The sequence below is a fragment of the Esox lucius genome, chromosome 6, assembly GCF_011004845.1.
Source record: "Esox lucius isolate fEsoLuc1 chromosome 6, fEsoLuc1.pri, whole genome shotgun sequence".
In the NCBI taxonomy this organism is placed as follows: Eukaryota; Metazoa; Chordata; class Actinopteri; order Esociformes; family Esocidae; genus Esox; species Esox lucius.
Genome location: NC_047574.1, coordinates 659,556 through 675,736, shown reverse-complemented (window position 1 = coordinate 675,736; position 16,181 = coordinate 659,556). Strand labels below are relative to the sequence as shown.

The 16,181-nt window shown below is 44.1% G+C and overlaps 1 protein-coding gene across 4 annotated transcripts in view; it reads right to left on the bottom strand.

Annotated features, from left to right (window-relative positions):
* Positions 1-16,181, bottom strand: part of ankfn1 (ankyrin repeat and fibronectin type III domain containing 1) — a 180,738-nt gene that overhangs the window by 49,111 nt on the left and 115,446 nt on the right. For all 4 annotated transcript variants that reach the window (XM_013132030.4, XM_020044034.3, XM_029120616.2 and 1 more), the window contains 3 exons: positions 9,147-9,341; positions 2,210-2,323; positions 88-185 (listed from right to left, as the gene is read on the bottom strand). In XM_013132030.4, the coding sequence (XP_012987484.3) occupies positions 88-185; positions 2,210-2,323; positions 9,147-9,341 (407 nt within the window). The remainder of the gene's footprint in view (positions 1-87; positions 186-2,209; positions 2,324-9,146; positions 9,342-16,181) is intronic.

The window sequence follows — 16,181 nt, the reverse complement described above, 5'->3', positions numbered from 1 at the left end:
CAGTCTCTCTGTCTCTCTCTGTCTCTCAGTCTCAGTCTCTATCTGTCTCTCTCTGCATGTCTGTGTTTGGTCAGTGTAGTATATTACCGTTGTAAGGCCATTGATGGTACACTTCAGAGTCTGTAGGTTTTCCAACACCATGTCTCCAGCCAGCAATGAGAAGTCCTTGAGACAGCTCCACTCCACTATGGGAACATACCCGCACACACACACACACACACACACACACACACACACACACACGTAATTACAAATACTACAGGCTACCTGTGTGTGCTTGTGAATGTCTGCTTTTGGCTTTCTGGTTACAAAAAAAAAAGGCAAAGGTTTTTGTTAGTAAAAAAACAAAACAATAACGCCATGTTCAGTTTGTTTATAACACAAAGTCTTACAGCTCCGTACTTCTACTGAGTCAACGGCATCGTACCACCTTCTATTGAGTCAATGACATTGTACCACCTTGTATTGAGTCAATGACATCGTACCACCTTCTATTGAGTCAATGGCATCGTACCACCTTGTATTGAGTCAATGACATCGTACCACCTTCTATTGAGTCAATGGCATCGTACCACCTTGTATTGAGTCAATGACATCGTACCACCTTCTATTGAGTCAATGGCATCGTACCACCTTCTATTGAGTCAATGACATCGTACCACCTTCTATTGAGTCAATGGCATCGTACCACCTTCTATTGAGTCAATGGCATCGTACCACCTAATATTAAGTCCTTCCTCCTCTAAATTTACTGGATTGGCTGAACAGAAGACTGTCATGTGGGGGATGCAGTTTCAGGCATTTCCCTAAAAGTCTGCTGTGCCAGGCTATTCGTACCTAATGTCTTACTCCCTCCTGCTTTATCTTTCCTTCTCTCTTCTCCCTCTTTCTCTAATTTCTTTCTCTCTCCTTTGCTCTAGCTTTCTAAGCAATTTAAACAGAACCCCTAAGAGGTTTTAAAGACTTTTATACCTGAAACCATGTGCACTAACTGTATCACTTCATTATTGTTGTGATCTGCATGCTACATCTGCCTATTGGCTGTTCCAGTTTAATATACTGCCCCTCCACAAGGTACCTGCCTCTACTGGGCTTCCAGAACTCTGGCCTCTAATTGTAGCTGGAAGGAATGAAAAGAGTAAATTGAGGGAGAGGAAAACAAGACAGTGAGATACAGAAAGGGGGAAACTGAGGGAGAGACAGAGAAAAAGAGAGTGACAGATAAAGAAAGATAGAGGAAAGGAGGGAGGGAATGAGAGAGAGGGAAGGATAAAGGTGAGAGAAAAAGCTAGAGGGGAGGATGGCACACAGTTGTTTCACTGTTACCCTTGTAATTGTAGCTAGGGGGAATGGGAAGTAGGAGCCGGAGAAGGGATGGGAAGGAGGACCCGGAGAAGGGATGGGAAGGAGGAGCCGGAGAAGGGATGGGAAGGAGGAGCCGGAGAAGGGATGGGAAGGAGGAGCCGGAGAAGGGATGGGAAGGAGCAGCCGGAGAAGGGATGGGAAGGAGGAGCCGGAGAAGGGGTGGGAAGGAGCAGCCGGAGAAGGGATGGGAAGGAGGAGCCGGAAAAGGGGTGGGAAGGAGCAGCCGGAGAAGGGGTGGGAAAGAGGAGCCAGAGAAGGGGTGGGAAGGAGGAGCCGGAGAAGGGATGGGAAGGAGGAGCCGGAAAAGGGATGGGAAGGAGGAGCCGGAGAAGGGATGGGAAGGAGGAGCCGGAGAATGGGTGGGAAGGAGGAGCCGGAGAAGGGATGGGAATGGGGGGAATAAGTCAATATCAGTCACGGCATAATAATAGTGGATTAGATGTAATTTCTTTTTCTGAGTGCTCTTTGGGGTTTCAGGCTGGGTGTTTTGGTAAAATAACTTTGTGGCAAATGCTGATGTAAAAAGGGCTTCATAAAATGAATGTATCATCCCTCAGGACCTGAGGCAAGCAGCTTCCTGTCAGAACAGAAGACACACAGGCAGGGAAGATGTTGCAGAAGGAAAATAGAGGAAAGAAAAGGAACAGAAACAGAGAGATAAAATAGAAAGCAGAGATACAGCAAACAAGCAATAATCTATTTTTCCTACACATTTAGATACCCTTCTTTTGTGTGTGTGTGTTTGTGTGTATGTGTGTGTGTATGTGTGTGCGAGAATGTGTGTGTATTTGTGTATGTGTGTGTGTTTGTATATGTGTGTGTGTGTGTGTGTATATGGGTGTACCTCTGTACTTGGTCACTACAGCTGAATTGAGAAAGTGGGGTTCCTGGAAGGTAACAGTCAAGGAGGAGCTGCTGGCCACAGTCAAACACACTGCAGATGGAGCTTCTGGGACACCTGCAAATAAAATCACATCACAGGCATTTTATAAACTGTTAGTTACACATTACAGAAACCACAACCATAACCCTGAAGATACCCTAACCCTGAATATACCATAATCCTAACCCTGAAAATATCCTAACACTAAATATACCATAATCCTGAATATACCCTAACACGAACCCTGAAAATATCTTAACCCTGAAGATACCCTAGCCCTGAAGATACTCTAACTCTAAATATACCCTAACCCTGAAGATACCGTAACACTGAATATACCATAACCCTAACCCTGAAAATATACTAACACTGAATATACCATAACCCTGCAGATACCCTAACCCGGAAGATACCCTATCCCTGAATATACACTAACCCTGAAGATACACTAACCCTGAATTTTTACCCTAACACTGAATATACCATAACCCTGAAGATACCCGAACCCTAAAGATATCCTAACACTGAATATACCATAACCCTGAAGATACCCGAACCCTAAAGATATCCTAACACTGAATATACCATAACCCTGAAGATACCCGAACCCTAAAGATATCCTAACACTGAATATACCATAACCCTGAAGATACCCGAACCCTGAATATACCATAATCCTAACCCTGAAAATATCCTAACACTAAATATACCATAATCCTGAATATACCCTAACACGAACCCTGAAAATATCTTAACCCTGAAGATACCCTAGCCCTGAAGATACTCTAACTCTAAATATACCCTAACCCTGAAGATACCGTAACACTGAATATACCATAACCCTAACCCTGAAAATATACTAACACTGAATATACCATAACCCTGCAGATACCCTAACCCGGAAGATACCCTATCCCTGAATATACACTAACCCTGAAGATACACTAACCCTGAATTTTTACCCTAACACTGAATATACCATAACCCTGAAGATACCCGAACCCTAAAGATATCCTAACACTGAATATACCATAACCCTGAAGATACCCGAACCCTAAAGATATCCTAACACTGAATATACCATAACCCTGAAGATACCCGAACCCTAAAGATATCCTAACACTGAATATACCATAACCCTGAAGATACCCGAACCCTAAAGATATCCTAACACTGAATATACCATAACCCTGAAGATACCCGAACCCTAAAGATATCCTAACACTGAATATACCATAACCCTGAAGATACCCGAACCCTAAAGATATCCTAACACTGAATATACCATAACCCTGAAGATATCCTAACACTGAATATACCCTAACCCTGAAGATATCCTAACACTGAATATAGCCTAACCCTGAAGATACCCTAAAACTGAATATACTATAACCCTGAATATACCCTAACCCTAACCATGAAGATATCCTGAAGAAGTTACCCTAACTTTAATCGTAAAGATACCCTAACCAAACTGTTTCCCAGTCTTCTGCGCTCCTCTCTCTAGCCTAGCAACTGTGGTAAACAAGTGTTTCACAGGACAGCTACAAAAAGCAGCTACTGTACATCATTTGCTAGCCAAGCATGGATTTCCACTTAGTTTTTTTCCATTGTGTCTCATATTTACACACATCTACATGACCCACCCACCGCCCCCCACTCACACTCACTGGTAATATTTCAGCAGAGATGTTGGAGTTTAACACAGTTTTTCATTTTTATAAACTACAGAACAATTTAAAAGTATTTTATATACAGATCATGTTTTGCATCATTGCAAATTAGATCGCTGTTCAGTACTGATTTAAGTAACAGATCAGGTTACATCAACAACAAAGGAAGTATAATTCAGACAGAAAACACCATGTATTAGTTTAACCATTGATTGAGGAAGTAGGCACAGCAATGTAAATACAATATCTTGGCATCAGGTTCTGCTCCTCTGGGGTAACTCTCAGCCATCGCATGATTGTGTATACAACACTACTAATAACAATATCAAGACCCCAATATCATTAATAGCAATCCCCATAGGTAATGAGCAAGGGACCTACTACCGATCCCATTAAAAAGGAAACAGAACCAAACAGATGGAGGCAGGAGTGGTGGGTGGCTAATCTGGTTATGCTAATTTGTAGAGAGTTAGTGTCCGTAGGATGGAACACGTTGGAGGGAGTTTTTGTGTTATTAAGGTAGAAAAATCTGTTTATAATAATGAATAATTTAAACCACTGCTGTATATATTCACCAGAAATATGACAGAGATATAGTATTAGAATGCATTCCATAACTTTCAGTTATATGGTTATGCAAATCTGTACGCAATGAACACTAAACAAGACTTACTGCAGAGCAACACAAAAAACACTAAACAAGACTTCCTGCAGAGCAACACAATGCACTCTAAAAGAATACCTATTGCAGAGTAACACAATAAACACTAAACAACACTTCCTGCAGAGCAACACAATGAACACAAAAAAAAATACCTATTGCAGAGCAACACAATAAACACTAAACAACACTTCCAGCAGAGCAACACAATGAACACTAAAAAAGACTTCCTGCACAGCAACACAATAAACACTAAAAAAGATGTACTAACAAAGCAACACAGTGAACACAGAACAAGATTTCCCAGCCAAGTACAGACCCCCAGTACTGGTTTTGGATGTGATGGTGTCCATGGGTGTGTTTATACATGCAGTCAAATTCTGATATTGACCTTCCAGGGAAAACAACACTAATATGTACTTTGGTGTTTTTAGATTCTCATTAACTCAAGACATGGTGACACCTTGTCATCCTGTAGTTATGAGCAACATGTTTTGTTAGGAAGTCGGCATCGCCTCACCCTTCACAGTGTTATGAATTTTTCATAACTGAGTAATTTTTTTGTAAATAAAAGTCCTGCAGGGTCCAAACACCAAACCTGTCTGTCACCTAAAGCCGGTGAGACTATAAACAAAGACTTACTGTCCACATAAGAAGGGGAATTTGCAACAACACACTCAATAAATATTCTAGAATCATAAACATACATAATTTAATTGTGACAGGAAAATATAGTGATGTGGTCTGGGTGCTGCGCTGAGATTGTTAAATACAATTAATATATAACGACATTACTGGTATATAAGGACATTACTGCTCTACATTACCATGATGTAGGGACAGTCTAGTTGTAGGACTGAAGCTGTGCTCTACATTACCATGATGTAAAGACTGTCTAGTTGTAGGACTGAAGCTGTGCTCTACATTACCATGATGTAGGGACTGTCTAGTTGTAAGACTGAAGCTGTGCTCTACATTACCATGATGTAGGGACTGTCTAGTTGTAGGACTGAAGCTGTGCTCTACATTACCATGATGTAGGGACTGTCTAGTTGTAGGACTGAAGCTGTGCTCTACATTACCATGATGTAGGGACTGTCTAGTTGTAGGATTGAAGCTGTGCTCTACATTACCATGATGTAAAGACTGTCTAGTTGTAAGACTGAAGCTGTGCTCTACATTACCATGATGTAGGGACTGTCTAGTTGTAAGACTGAAGCTGTGCTCTACATTACCATGATGTAGGGACTGTCTAGTTGTAGGACTGAAGCTGTGCTCTACATTACCATGATGTAGGGACTGTCTAGTTGTAGGACTGAAGCTGTGCTCTACATTACCATGATGTAGGGACAGTCTAGTTGTAAGACTGAAGCTGTGCTCTACATTACCATGATGTTGGGACTGTCAAGTTTTAGGACTGAAGCTGTGCTCTACATTACCATGATGTAGGGACTGTCTAGTTGTAGGACTAAAGCTGTGCTCTACATTACCATGATGTAGAGACAGTCTAGTTGTAGGACTGAAGCTGTGCTCTACATTACCATGATGTAAAGACTGTCTAGTTGTAGGACTGAAGCTGTGCTCTACATTACCATGATGTAGGGACTGTCTAGTTGTAAGACTGAAGCTGTGCTCTACATTACCATGATGTAGAGACAGTCTAGTTGTAGGACTGAAGCTGTGCTCTACATTACCATGATGTAAAGACTGTCTAGTTGTAAGACTGAAGCTGTGCTCTACATTACCATGATGTTGGGACTGTCTAGTTTTAGGACTGAAGCTGTGCTCTACATTACCATGATGTAGGGACTGTCTAGTTGTAGGACTGAAGCTGTGCTCTACATTACCATGATGTAGGGACTGTCTAGTTGTAGGACTGAAGCTGTGCTCTACATTACCATGATGTAGAGACAGTCTAGTTGTAGGACTGAAGCTGTGCTCTACATTACCATGATGTAAAGACTGTCTAGTTGTAAGACTGAAGCTGTGCTCTACATTACCATGATGTTGGGACTGTCTAGTTTTAGGACTGAAGCTGTGCTCTACATTACCATGATGTAGGGACTGTCTAGTTGTAGGACTGAAGCTGTGCTCTACATTACCATGATGTAGGGACTGTCTAGTTGTAGGACTGAAGCTGTGCTCTACATTACCATGATGTAGGGACAGTCTAGTTGTAAGACTGAAGCTGTGCTCTACATTACCATGATGTTGGGACTGTCAAGTTTTAGGACTGAAGCTGTGCTCTACATTACCATGATGTAGGGACTGTCTAGTTGTAGGACTAAAGCTGTGCTCTACATTACCATGATGTAGAGACAGTCTAGTTGTAGGACTGAAGCTGTGCTCTACATTACCATGATGTAAAGACTGTCTAGTTGTAAGACTGAAGCTGTGCTCTACATTACCATGATGTTGGGACTGTCTAGTTTTAGGACTGAAGCTGTGATCTACATTACCATGATGTAGGGACTGTCTAGTTGTAAGACTGAAGCTGTGCTCTACATTACCATGATGTAGGGACTGTCTAGTTGTAGGACTGAAGCTGTGCTCTACATTACCATGATGTAGGGACTGTCTAGTTGTAGGACTGAAGCTGTGCTCTACATTACCATGATGTAGGGACAGTCTAGTTGTAAGACTGAAGCTGTGCTCTACATTACCATGATGTTGGGACTGTCAAGTTTTAGAACTGAAGCTGTGCTCTACATTACCATGATGTAGGGACTGTCTAGTTGTAGGACTAAAGCTGTGCTCTACATTACCATGATGTAGAGACAGTCTAGTTGTAGGACTGAAGCTGTGCTCTACATTACCATGATGTAAAGACTGTCTAGTTGTAAGACTGAAGCTGTGCTCTACATTACCATGATGTTGGGACTGTCTAGTTTTAGGACTGAAGCTGTGCTCTACATTACCATGATGTAGGGACTGTCTAGTTGTAGGACAGAAGCTGTGCTCTACATTACCATGATGTTGGGACTGTCTAGTTTGCCTAAACTTACAAAAGACAGGGAGGCACGTGTGTGTGTGTGTGTGTTTGTGTGCTTTTATGAACATGTTTGTCTTTGCCATTACAGCTTCTTGTTTGTGTAAATTACATTTGCTGGGTTCACTCAAAAAATCATGTGGTGCAGTTGCAAAAGGACAAGATGTAGAAAATATAGAATATAGTTCCAACACAAAGCCATTTTGATTTCAATACAGGCAGTATGAAAGCAATGTACCAACCTAGACAGAATTGAACCCAGTAGGAGGTTCTTGTGGAACAAGCCTAATTCCTAGGTACTTATCCACAGCCCAACACTCCATCAGCAATGACACATTTACTACAAAAATAAAGAATGAAGATGCACATTTTCAGATGACTTTAGCAAACTGTTCAACTACATGACATGTTGCTTTCCAGGCCCTCCACTACACAGAAATATGGTATTGATTAAAAAGAAACTACCACTGAAACAAAAAAACTATTGTATCCCGAACAATTCTTCTAGCACTTTTGACTGAAATCTTTCTTGTTCTACCTGACCTTTGCTTGGTATCAAGAGATCCCCAAACACTACTGACTGGCATTTGCAAGGCTTTGGATATCTTTTTATATCCTTTTCCATCTTTATAAAGTTCCATTACCTTGTTACGCAGCTCTTTTGACAGATCTTTTCTGCTTCCCATGGCTCAGTGCAGCCACGTGAAAGCTAACAAACTCATTGACTATTAATACACATTTCTGTTATCATTACAATTTAAAGAAGTAGCCAAACAACCATGTGATAATAAATGGCTTTATATGATCACTATGCTTAAATAAAAGCATGATCAGTCAATTTCAAAACAAGAAACCAGGCAGGCCCGCAGTAGAACAGGTTGCCATCTCAAGATTTGAAACCGGGTCACCCATGTGAAAGGCAGTGTGGTCAACCACTACACTGTTTGGCCACTGGCCGTTGCAACAGTAAATTGTCCATTCGTGAATGGTATTGATACAGTTAAACTGACTAACGTTTCTTACTAAGATTACCTCAACCAATTGTAGCGTCTATGTATGGCGTTTGCTACTGGCTTTTTTAACAGCGTATTAGCCAGTAATAAGCTTACTAGTATCTACTAACTTCCTAGGAATAATCATAAGAATTGAGCAATATACTGGCGAGACTGAAGATGATTTCCATGCCAGAAACAGTTGCATTATAACCGAAAACTGTTTTATTTCAGGCTTTCCATAATGTACATACTAATGGTTTTAGCCAGCAAAGTTTTCGTCTATATGGAATAATTTATAATGCGGAGATACGAACTTGGTATAGTTTACAAGTCCACTTCTCTAACCACTACGCTATTTAACAAGGGTCAGCCAGTCAGTCAGTCAGTCTGTCAGTCAGTCAGTAAGAGACATTCGCTCTTCTTGGCTGGCTCCACTTACGCTGTCCGACAATCAATGTCATCATTTCACAGTTTCTGCCAGGGTGTGCAAACTTATGAGCACAACTGTATTATTGTTGGGGTTCAGGTCAAAGTTAGGGTTACATATGAAGGTTAGCGTAACAGTATAAAGGGTACTGACGTGATTGCTGGAAGCCAGTCCTCATGCGTTGGTACAGTTTGCTCTTCCACTCCCAGGCTCGGAGCTGCTTGTTCTTGTCACAGGCATCCAGACTGAGACCCTCCCTCTGGGCCTGGGACGCCAGCTCCTCTACCCTCCTCTCCGCCTCCTTCACCAAGCTGTTCAGATGGGCCTCACGACTCTCCACACGTACAACTACAACAGGAACATAACACACATGAACGTCTAGACCTACCTAGTAATACCAGAGATCTCTCATTTCAGCCTCCACTAACAACAAGCTGATCCCCCCACACACACACACACAGTACAGCAGTTAATAATGAACATGTCCAGCCACGTCCCCTGGAGCTGCCTTGTCCAGCCATGTCCCCTGGAGCTGCCATGTCCCCTGGAGCTGCCTTGTCCAGCCATGTCCCCTGGAGCTGCCATGTCCCCTGGAGCTGCCTTGTCCAGCCATGTCCCCTGGAGCCCTGGGAGTGGGCCCAGTAGCTGTGGTTCAGCCAGGTTATTAGGACAGTGGACTGACCTCAGCAACACACTTCTGCCCTTTAAACCCTCAGCGGGAGAACTCCAGTCCGTTTCAACTTGCTCTGTAAACCAGGTGCAGGTAAAAACCTTAATCTGAGTGGTGTTTTCCCTAATCAAGGGCCACTTACAAAGGAAAAGGCCAAACCCTTTGAGCTCCACTGCTCATTACAGTCCACAGTTAAAACACAGGCCAGCGTGCAGATTAAAGAAACATGGATCAGAGGACAGAATACCACTTAATATGGGAAGAAGAATACATGGTTACTGCTATAAACTGAGAAGAGCCCATGTTTTAGAGAGAATGATACCTGACATTGTCCTGCATAGTTCAATGTGAAAAAAGAGCAAGAACAGATACTAGTCACACAGCTGTCTGTCCACTAGACCATACAAAATGTGTGTTTGGCCTCCCAGACCTGTCATGGTACAACACAAGGCATCCTGCCACACACACACACAATTGAGAGAGATGTGTCATGGTAAAACCTAAAGCCAATTAGCCAGGCCTCTTTTCCTCCTTCGGCAATAAAAAAAACTGCTGTACGTTTACCTCAGACCCACCCTTCCCCCTCTCTCTCCCCCTCTCTCTCCCCCTGTCTCTCCCCCCCTCTCTCCCCCTCTCTCTTGCTGGGACCCAGCCTCAGTCACCAACCATGACAGCAACATAAACAAATAAACATGTCTACCGGAGAAGACCCTTTTCACAGCACTCTCAGCACCTGAGGATGAAGGGGTGGGGTTGGTGAAGGGAGGCAGAGAAAAAGGTTGACATTGTGGTATTCTATTCGGGGGGGACAGTGCAGTGATCCCTCCATCTCTTTCTGAATCTGTGTGGCACCGTATTCCCCATGAAGCGCCCTCATCACCAGAACAACACATTATTAGGGATCCTTTAGAACTCCTACTGAGTAGCAGTGAAAAGGAGAGTGGGCCATGACAAGGTGCCTCGTCTGGAGTGACAGGCCAACTCAGGCTGTGGTTAATTGATGGGCCTGTAAATGATCATTCAGAGTTTTCTATTCAGGTACTCAGACATATGAACACACCCAGACATTCAGACACTGGCCCATTGTGTGGTCAGCCTACAGGGCAGTCTGAGCTACAGCAGGACCAGGAGGAGTGAGGCTACAGTAAACACAGTCCCCTACTGGGGAATTATCCCACCATCTACCTCTACCCCCACCACCCCTCTCTACCTCTACCCCCACCCCCCCCTCTACCTCTACCCCCACCACCCCCTCTACCTCTATCCCCACCACTCCCTCTACCTCTATCCCCACCCCCCCCTCTACCTCTACCCCCACCACCCCCTCTACCTCTACCCCCACCACCCCCCTCTACCTCTACCCCCACCACTCCCTCTACCTCTACCCCCACCACTCCCTCTACCTCTACCCCCACCACCCCCCTCTACCTCTACCCCCACCACCCCCTCTACCTCTACCCCCACCACCCCCCTCTACCTCTACCCCCACCACTCCCTCTACCTCTACCCCCACCCCCCCCCCTCTACCTCTACCCCCACCACCCCCTCTACCTCTACCCCCACCACCCCCCTCTACCTCTACCCCCACCACCCCCCTCTACCTCTACCCCCACCACTCCCTCTACCTCTACCCCCACCACCCACTCTACCTCTATCCCCACCACCCCCCTCTACCTCTACCCCCACCACCGCCCTCTACCTCTACCCCCCCACCCCCTCTACCTCTACTGTGCCTCTCCATGGCGGGGCTACCTAGCCTGTCAAGACCCTGGGTGATGGATTTACCTGACAGCAACATAAAGCATAACGCCCAGGGAGGACAAACTGACCTGTGTTTACATCACCGTCTGTTTACAAGGATTGGACTGCACCACACTGAGAAGCGAGGGAGAGAGAAGGAGAGAAAGAAAGGGAGAGAAGGGGGGAGAAATGGAAGTGTGTGCTGGTGTGTTTGAGCTTGTGTTTATAATAACGCTGGCTCTCTCTGCCCCAGAGGACAATAAATCACTTAGGTATAATTGGCAGCGTTACATGCATCATTGGAAAAGTTAAACCATTAAACGCCAAGTCTTGTTAGGACTTTACAGTGGGGACATGGGGAACCCAGCAGCTTTGTTAAGACTTTACAGTAGGGACATTAGGAACCCAGCAGCCTTGTTAGGACTTTACAGTGGGGACATGGGGAACCCAGCAGCTTTGTTAAGACTTTACAGTAGGGACATTAGGAACCCAGCAGCCTTGTTAAGACTTTACAGTGGGGACATGGGGAACCCAGCAGCTTTGTTAGGACTTTACAGTAGGGACATTAGGAACCCAGAAGCTTTTTTAGGACTTTACTGAGGGGACATGGGGAACCCAGCAGCCTTGTTGGGACTTTACAGTGGGGACATCTGGAACCCAGCAGCCTTGTTGGGACTTTACAGTGGGGACAAGAGGAACCCAGCAGTCTTGTTGGGACTTTACAGTGGGGACATGGGGAACCCAGCAGCTTTGTTAGGACTTTACAGTGAGGACATGGGGAACCCAGCAGCCTTGTTGGGACTTTACAGTGGGGACAAGGGGAACCCAGCAGCCTTGTTGGGACTTCACAGTAGGGACATGGGGAACCCAGCAGCCTAGTTAGGACTTTACAGTGGGGACATGGGGAACCCAGCAGCTTTGTTAGGACTTTACAGTGGGGACATGGGGAACCCAGCAGCTTTTTTAGGACTTTACAGAGGGGACATGGGGAAACCAGCAGCCTTGTCGGGACTTTACAGTGGGGACATCAGGAACCCAGCAGCTTTGTTAGGACTGTAAAGTGGGGACATGGGGAACCCGGCAGCCTACAGCTCTAGACTAGGAGAGGCTGTTTCTGAAGTGGCCACTGTTTTAACCAGACAGAGCCGTTACTACCATGGAGTGGAGCAAACATACTCACACACACATGCACTCACTGACACACACACACACACACACACACACAGATACAAACACTGACATACATACACACACTGTCACACCACTCACTGACACACACACACACACACAGATACAAACACTGACATACATACACACACTGTCACACCACTCACTGACACACACACAGACAAACACACTCAACTCAATCACAGAGGGCTTGTGGGACATTAAATGATTTTCTGTCCAAGGATGTTTAAAGGTAAGATGCTTTAAAGGTAAGATGCACATGTCAACAATGGGTAGAGGAAGGATGGAGGAAGGAGGAAAGATAGAAGGATGGAAGTGCAGAAGGGGTGAGGTGAGTTGGAAGGGAGATGGGGTGAGGGGAGGTTGGTGGGGGAGAGTTGGAGAAGGTGTGAGGGGAGAAAGGAGGAGGTTTGAGAAGGGGTGATGATAGCTTGAAGGGACTTAAGGGGTGAGGTGTGAGGGGGTAAACATGGGGAGAGGGAGGAGGGGTGAAGGGATTTAGAAGGAAGAAAAGGGGGAGGCGAGGTTGGAGGGGGAGATGGAAAAGGGGTGAGGGGAGTATGATTTCAGTATGGTGGTTCATTCCAGGAGGTATATGTTACTAGTAGGGTGGGTCAATACAGGGGGTATATGTTACTAGTAGGGTGGTTCATTCCAGGGGGTATATGTTACTAGTAGGGTGGGTCAATACAGGGGGTATATGTTACTAGTATGGTGGTTGATTCCAGGGGGTATATGTTACTAGTAGGGTGGGTCAATACAGGGGGTATATGTTACTAGTAGGGTGGTTCATTCCAGGGGGTATATGTTACTAGTAGGGTGGTTCATTCCAGGGGGTATATGTTACTAGTAGGGTGGTTCATTCCAGGGGGTATATGTTACTAGTAGGGTGGTTCATTCCAGGGGGTATATGTTACTAGTAGGGTGGTTCATTCCAGGGGGTATATGTTACTAGTAGGGTGGTTCATTCCAGGGGGTATATGTTACTAGTAGGGTGGTTCATTCCAGAGGGTTTGTAGTTCTAGTACAGTGGTTCTGAACTCTGAGCCTGGGGACCCAGAGTACTAAAAAATTAATGTCATTGTGCAAATATTGATGTTTTACATATAGTTGATGAATGACTTAAGTTAAAATCCTCACAAGCCTACCCTACCATTCAAAGGTTTGGGGTCACTTCAAAATGTCCTTGTCTTTTTTCCCCATTAAAATAACATCCAATTGATCGGAAATACAGTGAAGACATTGTTGATGCTGTAAATTACTATTGTAGCAGGAAATAATAATGGAATATCCATGTAGGTGTACAGAGGACCATGATCTGCAGCTGTCAGTCCTGTGTTCCAGCCATCAGTCCTGTGTTCCAGCCATCAGTCCTGTGTTCCAGCCGTCAGTCCTGTGTTCCAGCCGTCAGTCCTGTGTTCCAGCCGTCAGTCCTGTGTTCCAGCCGTCAGTCCTGTGTTCCAGCCGTCAGTCCAGTGTTCCAGCCTTCAGTCCTGTGTTCACGCCATCAGTCCTGTGTTCCCGCCATCAGTCCTTTGTTCCAGCCATCAGTCCTGCGTTCCAGTGGCACGTTGTGTTTGTTAATCCAAGTTACAGTAAGTATTTACAAAGGCTAATTGATGATTAGAAAACCCTTTTGCTGTTATGTTAGCACTGCTGAAAACTGCTGTGCTGATGAAAGAAGCCATAAAAATTGCCTTTAGACTAGTTCAATATCTTCAGCATCAGCCTTTTTGGGTTTACAGGCTCAAATGGGCAAAAACAAAGAACTCTCATCTGAAACTCTTTTGAAACTCTTTTTGTTCTGAAAAATGAAGGCTATTCCATGCGAGAAATTGCCAAGAAACTGAAGATCGTGTACAATTATGTTTTTACTACTCCCTTCACAGTGCAAACTGGTTTTAACCAGAATAGAAAGAGGAGTGGGAGGCCCCGGTGCACAACTGAGCAAGAGGACAAATACATTAGAGTTTTTAATTTGAGAAACAGACACCTCACAGATCCTCAACCGTCAGCTTCATTACATAATACCTGCAAAATTCCAGTATCAACATCAACAGTGAAGAGGCGACCCGAGGATGCTGGCCTAGGCAGAGTTGCAAACAAAAAGACTTATCTCAGACTGGCCAATTAAAAGAAAATATTAAAATGGGCAAAAGAACAAAGATACTGGTGGAAGAACTTTGTCTAGAAAGCCAGCGTCCTGGAGTCACCTGTGTAGATATTCCATAAAAAAACTAAAATCTTTCCCAGCTACAACCGTAATTTCCAACATTAACAATATCAACACTATATTTCTGATCAATTTGATGCTTTTTAAATAGACTAAAAAACATTTTCCTTTGAAAACAAGAACATTTCTAAGTGATCCAAAACAAAAAATCATCAAGAGTTAGACTTGAAATCCACCAATCCACCATGTGTGTGATTTACTGGTTAGCGTGTTACTGTAGATGTTGAGCCATCAGCCGGTTATTAGGAGACCGCTACATAAAACATCAGTGGTAAGATGATTAATGATGATGATTATGTTTCCCAGGTGCATTGGTCTGTGATATCTATGAAAAGAAATCCTCAAATAGTAAATGAAACCAATGACATTTGTAGAGAGCAATCAGAACAGTTAACACCAAACCTTTAAACAAGTTTGGCAAACTATAAATTCAGTAATTTATCAGTTGACCGCTACCATCAGTTGACAGGGGAATCAATACGTTTAGCAGACTACTTGGATAGAGCACATGGCTTTCCAAAACCTGCAGTTTAAAAAGACGGATCTTTATTGGATCTGTTCTGGGGGTGGAGACTCTCTTTACAGAGCCAATGACCTCCTTCCCAACAGGGATGAACAGAGACTACTATTGGACAATCTTCTCTATTCAGACTGTTAACCTTCTGCACCCCACCACTCTTATACATGGCAGTCTCAGGTTAAACGTTCTGAGACACTTCAGAGCTTGGACGACCTTTCACCCACAGAACCTCAATTTCAGTTGTAGTCTCTCCAGCCCTCAAGGTCACCATCACCCTGGTCTCTCTCCCCTGTCTCCCCACATTTGATGTTCTCAGACAAAATGGAACAGCTGATTAATGACAGGCATCAGATTTACTCAAATGTTTTTTTCTGTGCCAAGGACAGCATATCCCACTACCAGTATCAACGCTGGTGGCATTCCTCCCATGAAGGTGAAAACATCATCCAGCAACTGAACCCACCTCCCCATCACACCAGACTGTGTGTCAAGAACATTGTGTATTGCTAGCACTGCCAAAGGAGACCGAAACTGATGTCCTTGGGTTCCTGCTCTAGAAAAGGCACTCATGACTACAAAATGCTTAAGCTGTCCAGCTGCTGCCTTGATGCTCTGCCTACAAACTATTTTAAAAATGTTTTGAGCTGCTGAAAACAGCTCCCTCTTTTCTGGCAATTTCCAAAGGTTCAGAAAATGGCAGCCAATAAACTTCAGTTAAAAGGCCTATGCCCTAACATTGTCAGTAACTACAGATCTTTATAAAATGTTGCAATCATAAATAAAATCATGAAAATAATAAATCTTAAACAAATGAGCTATTTCTTAAACTCAAATCGT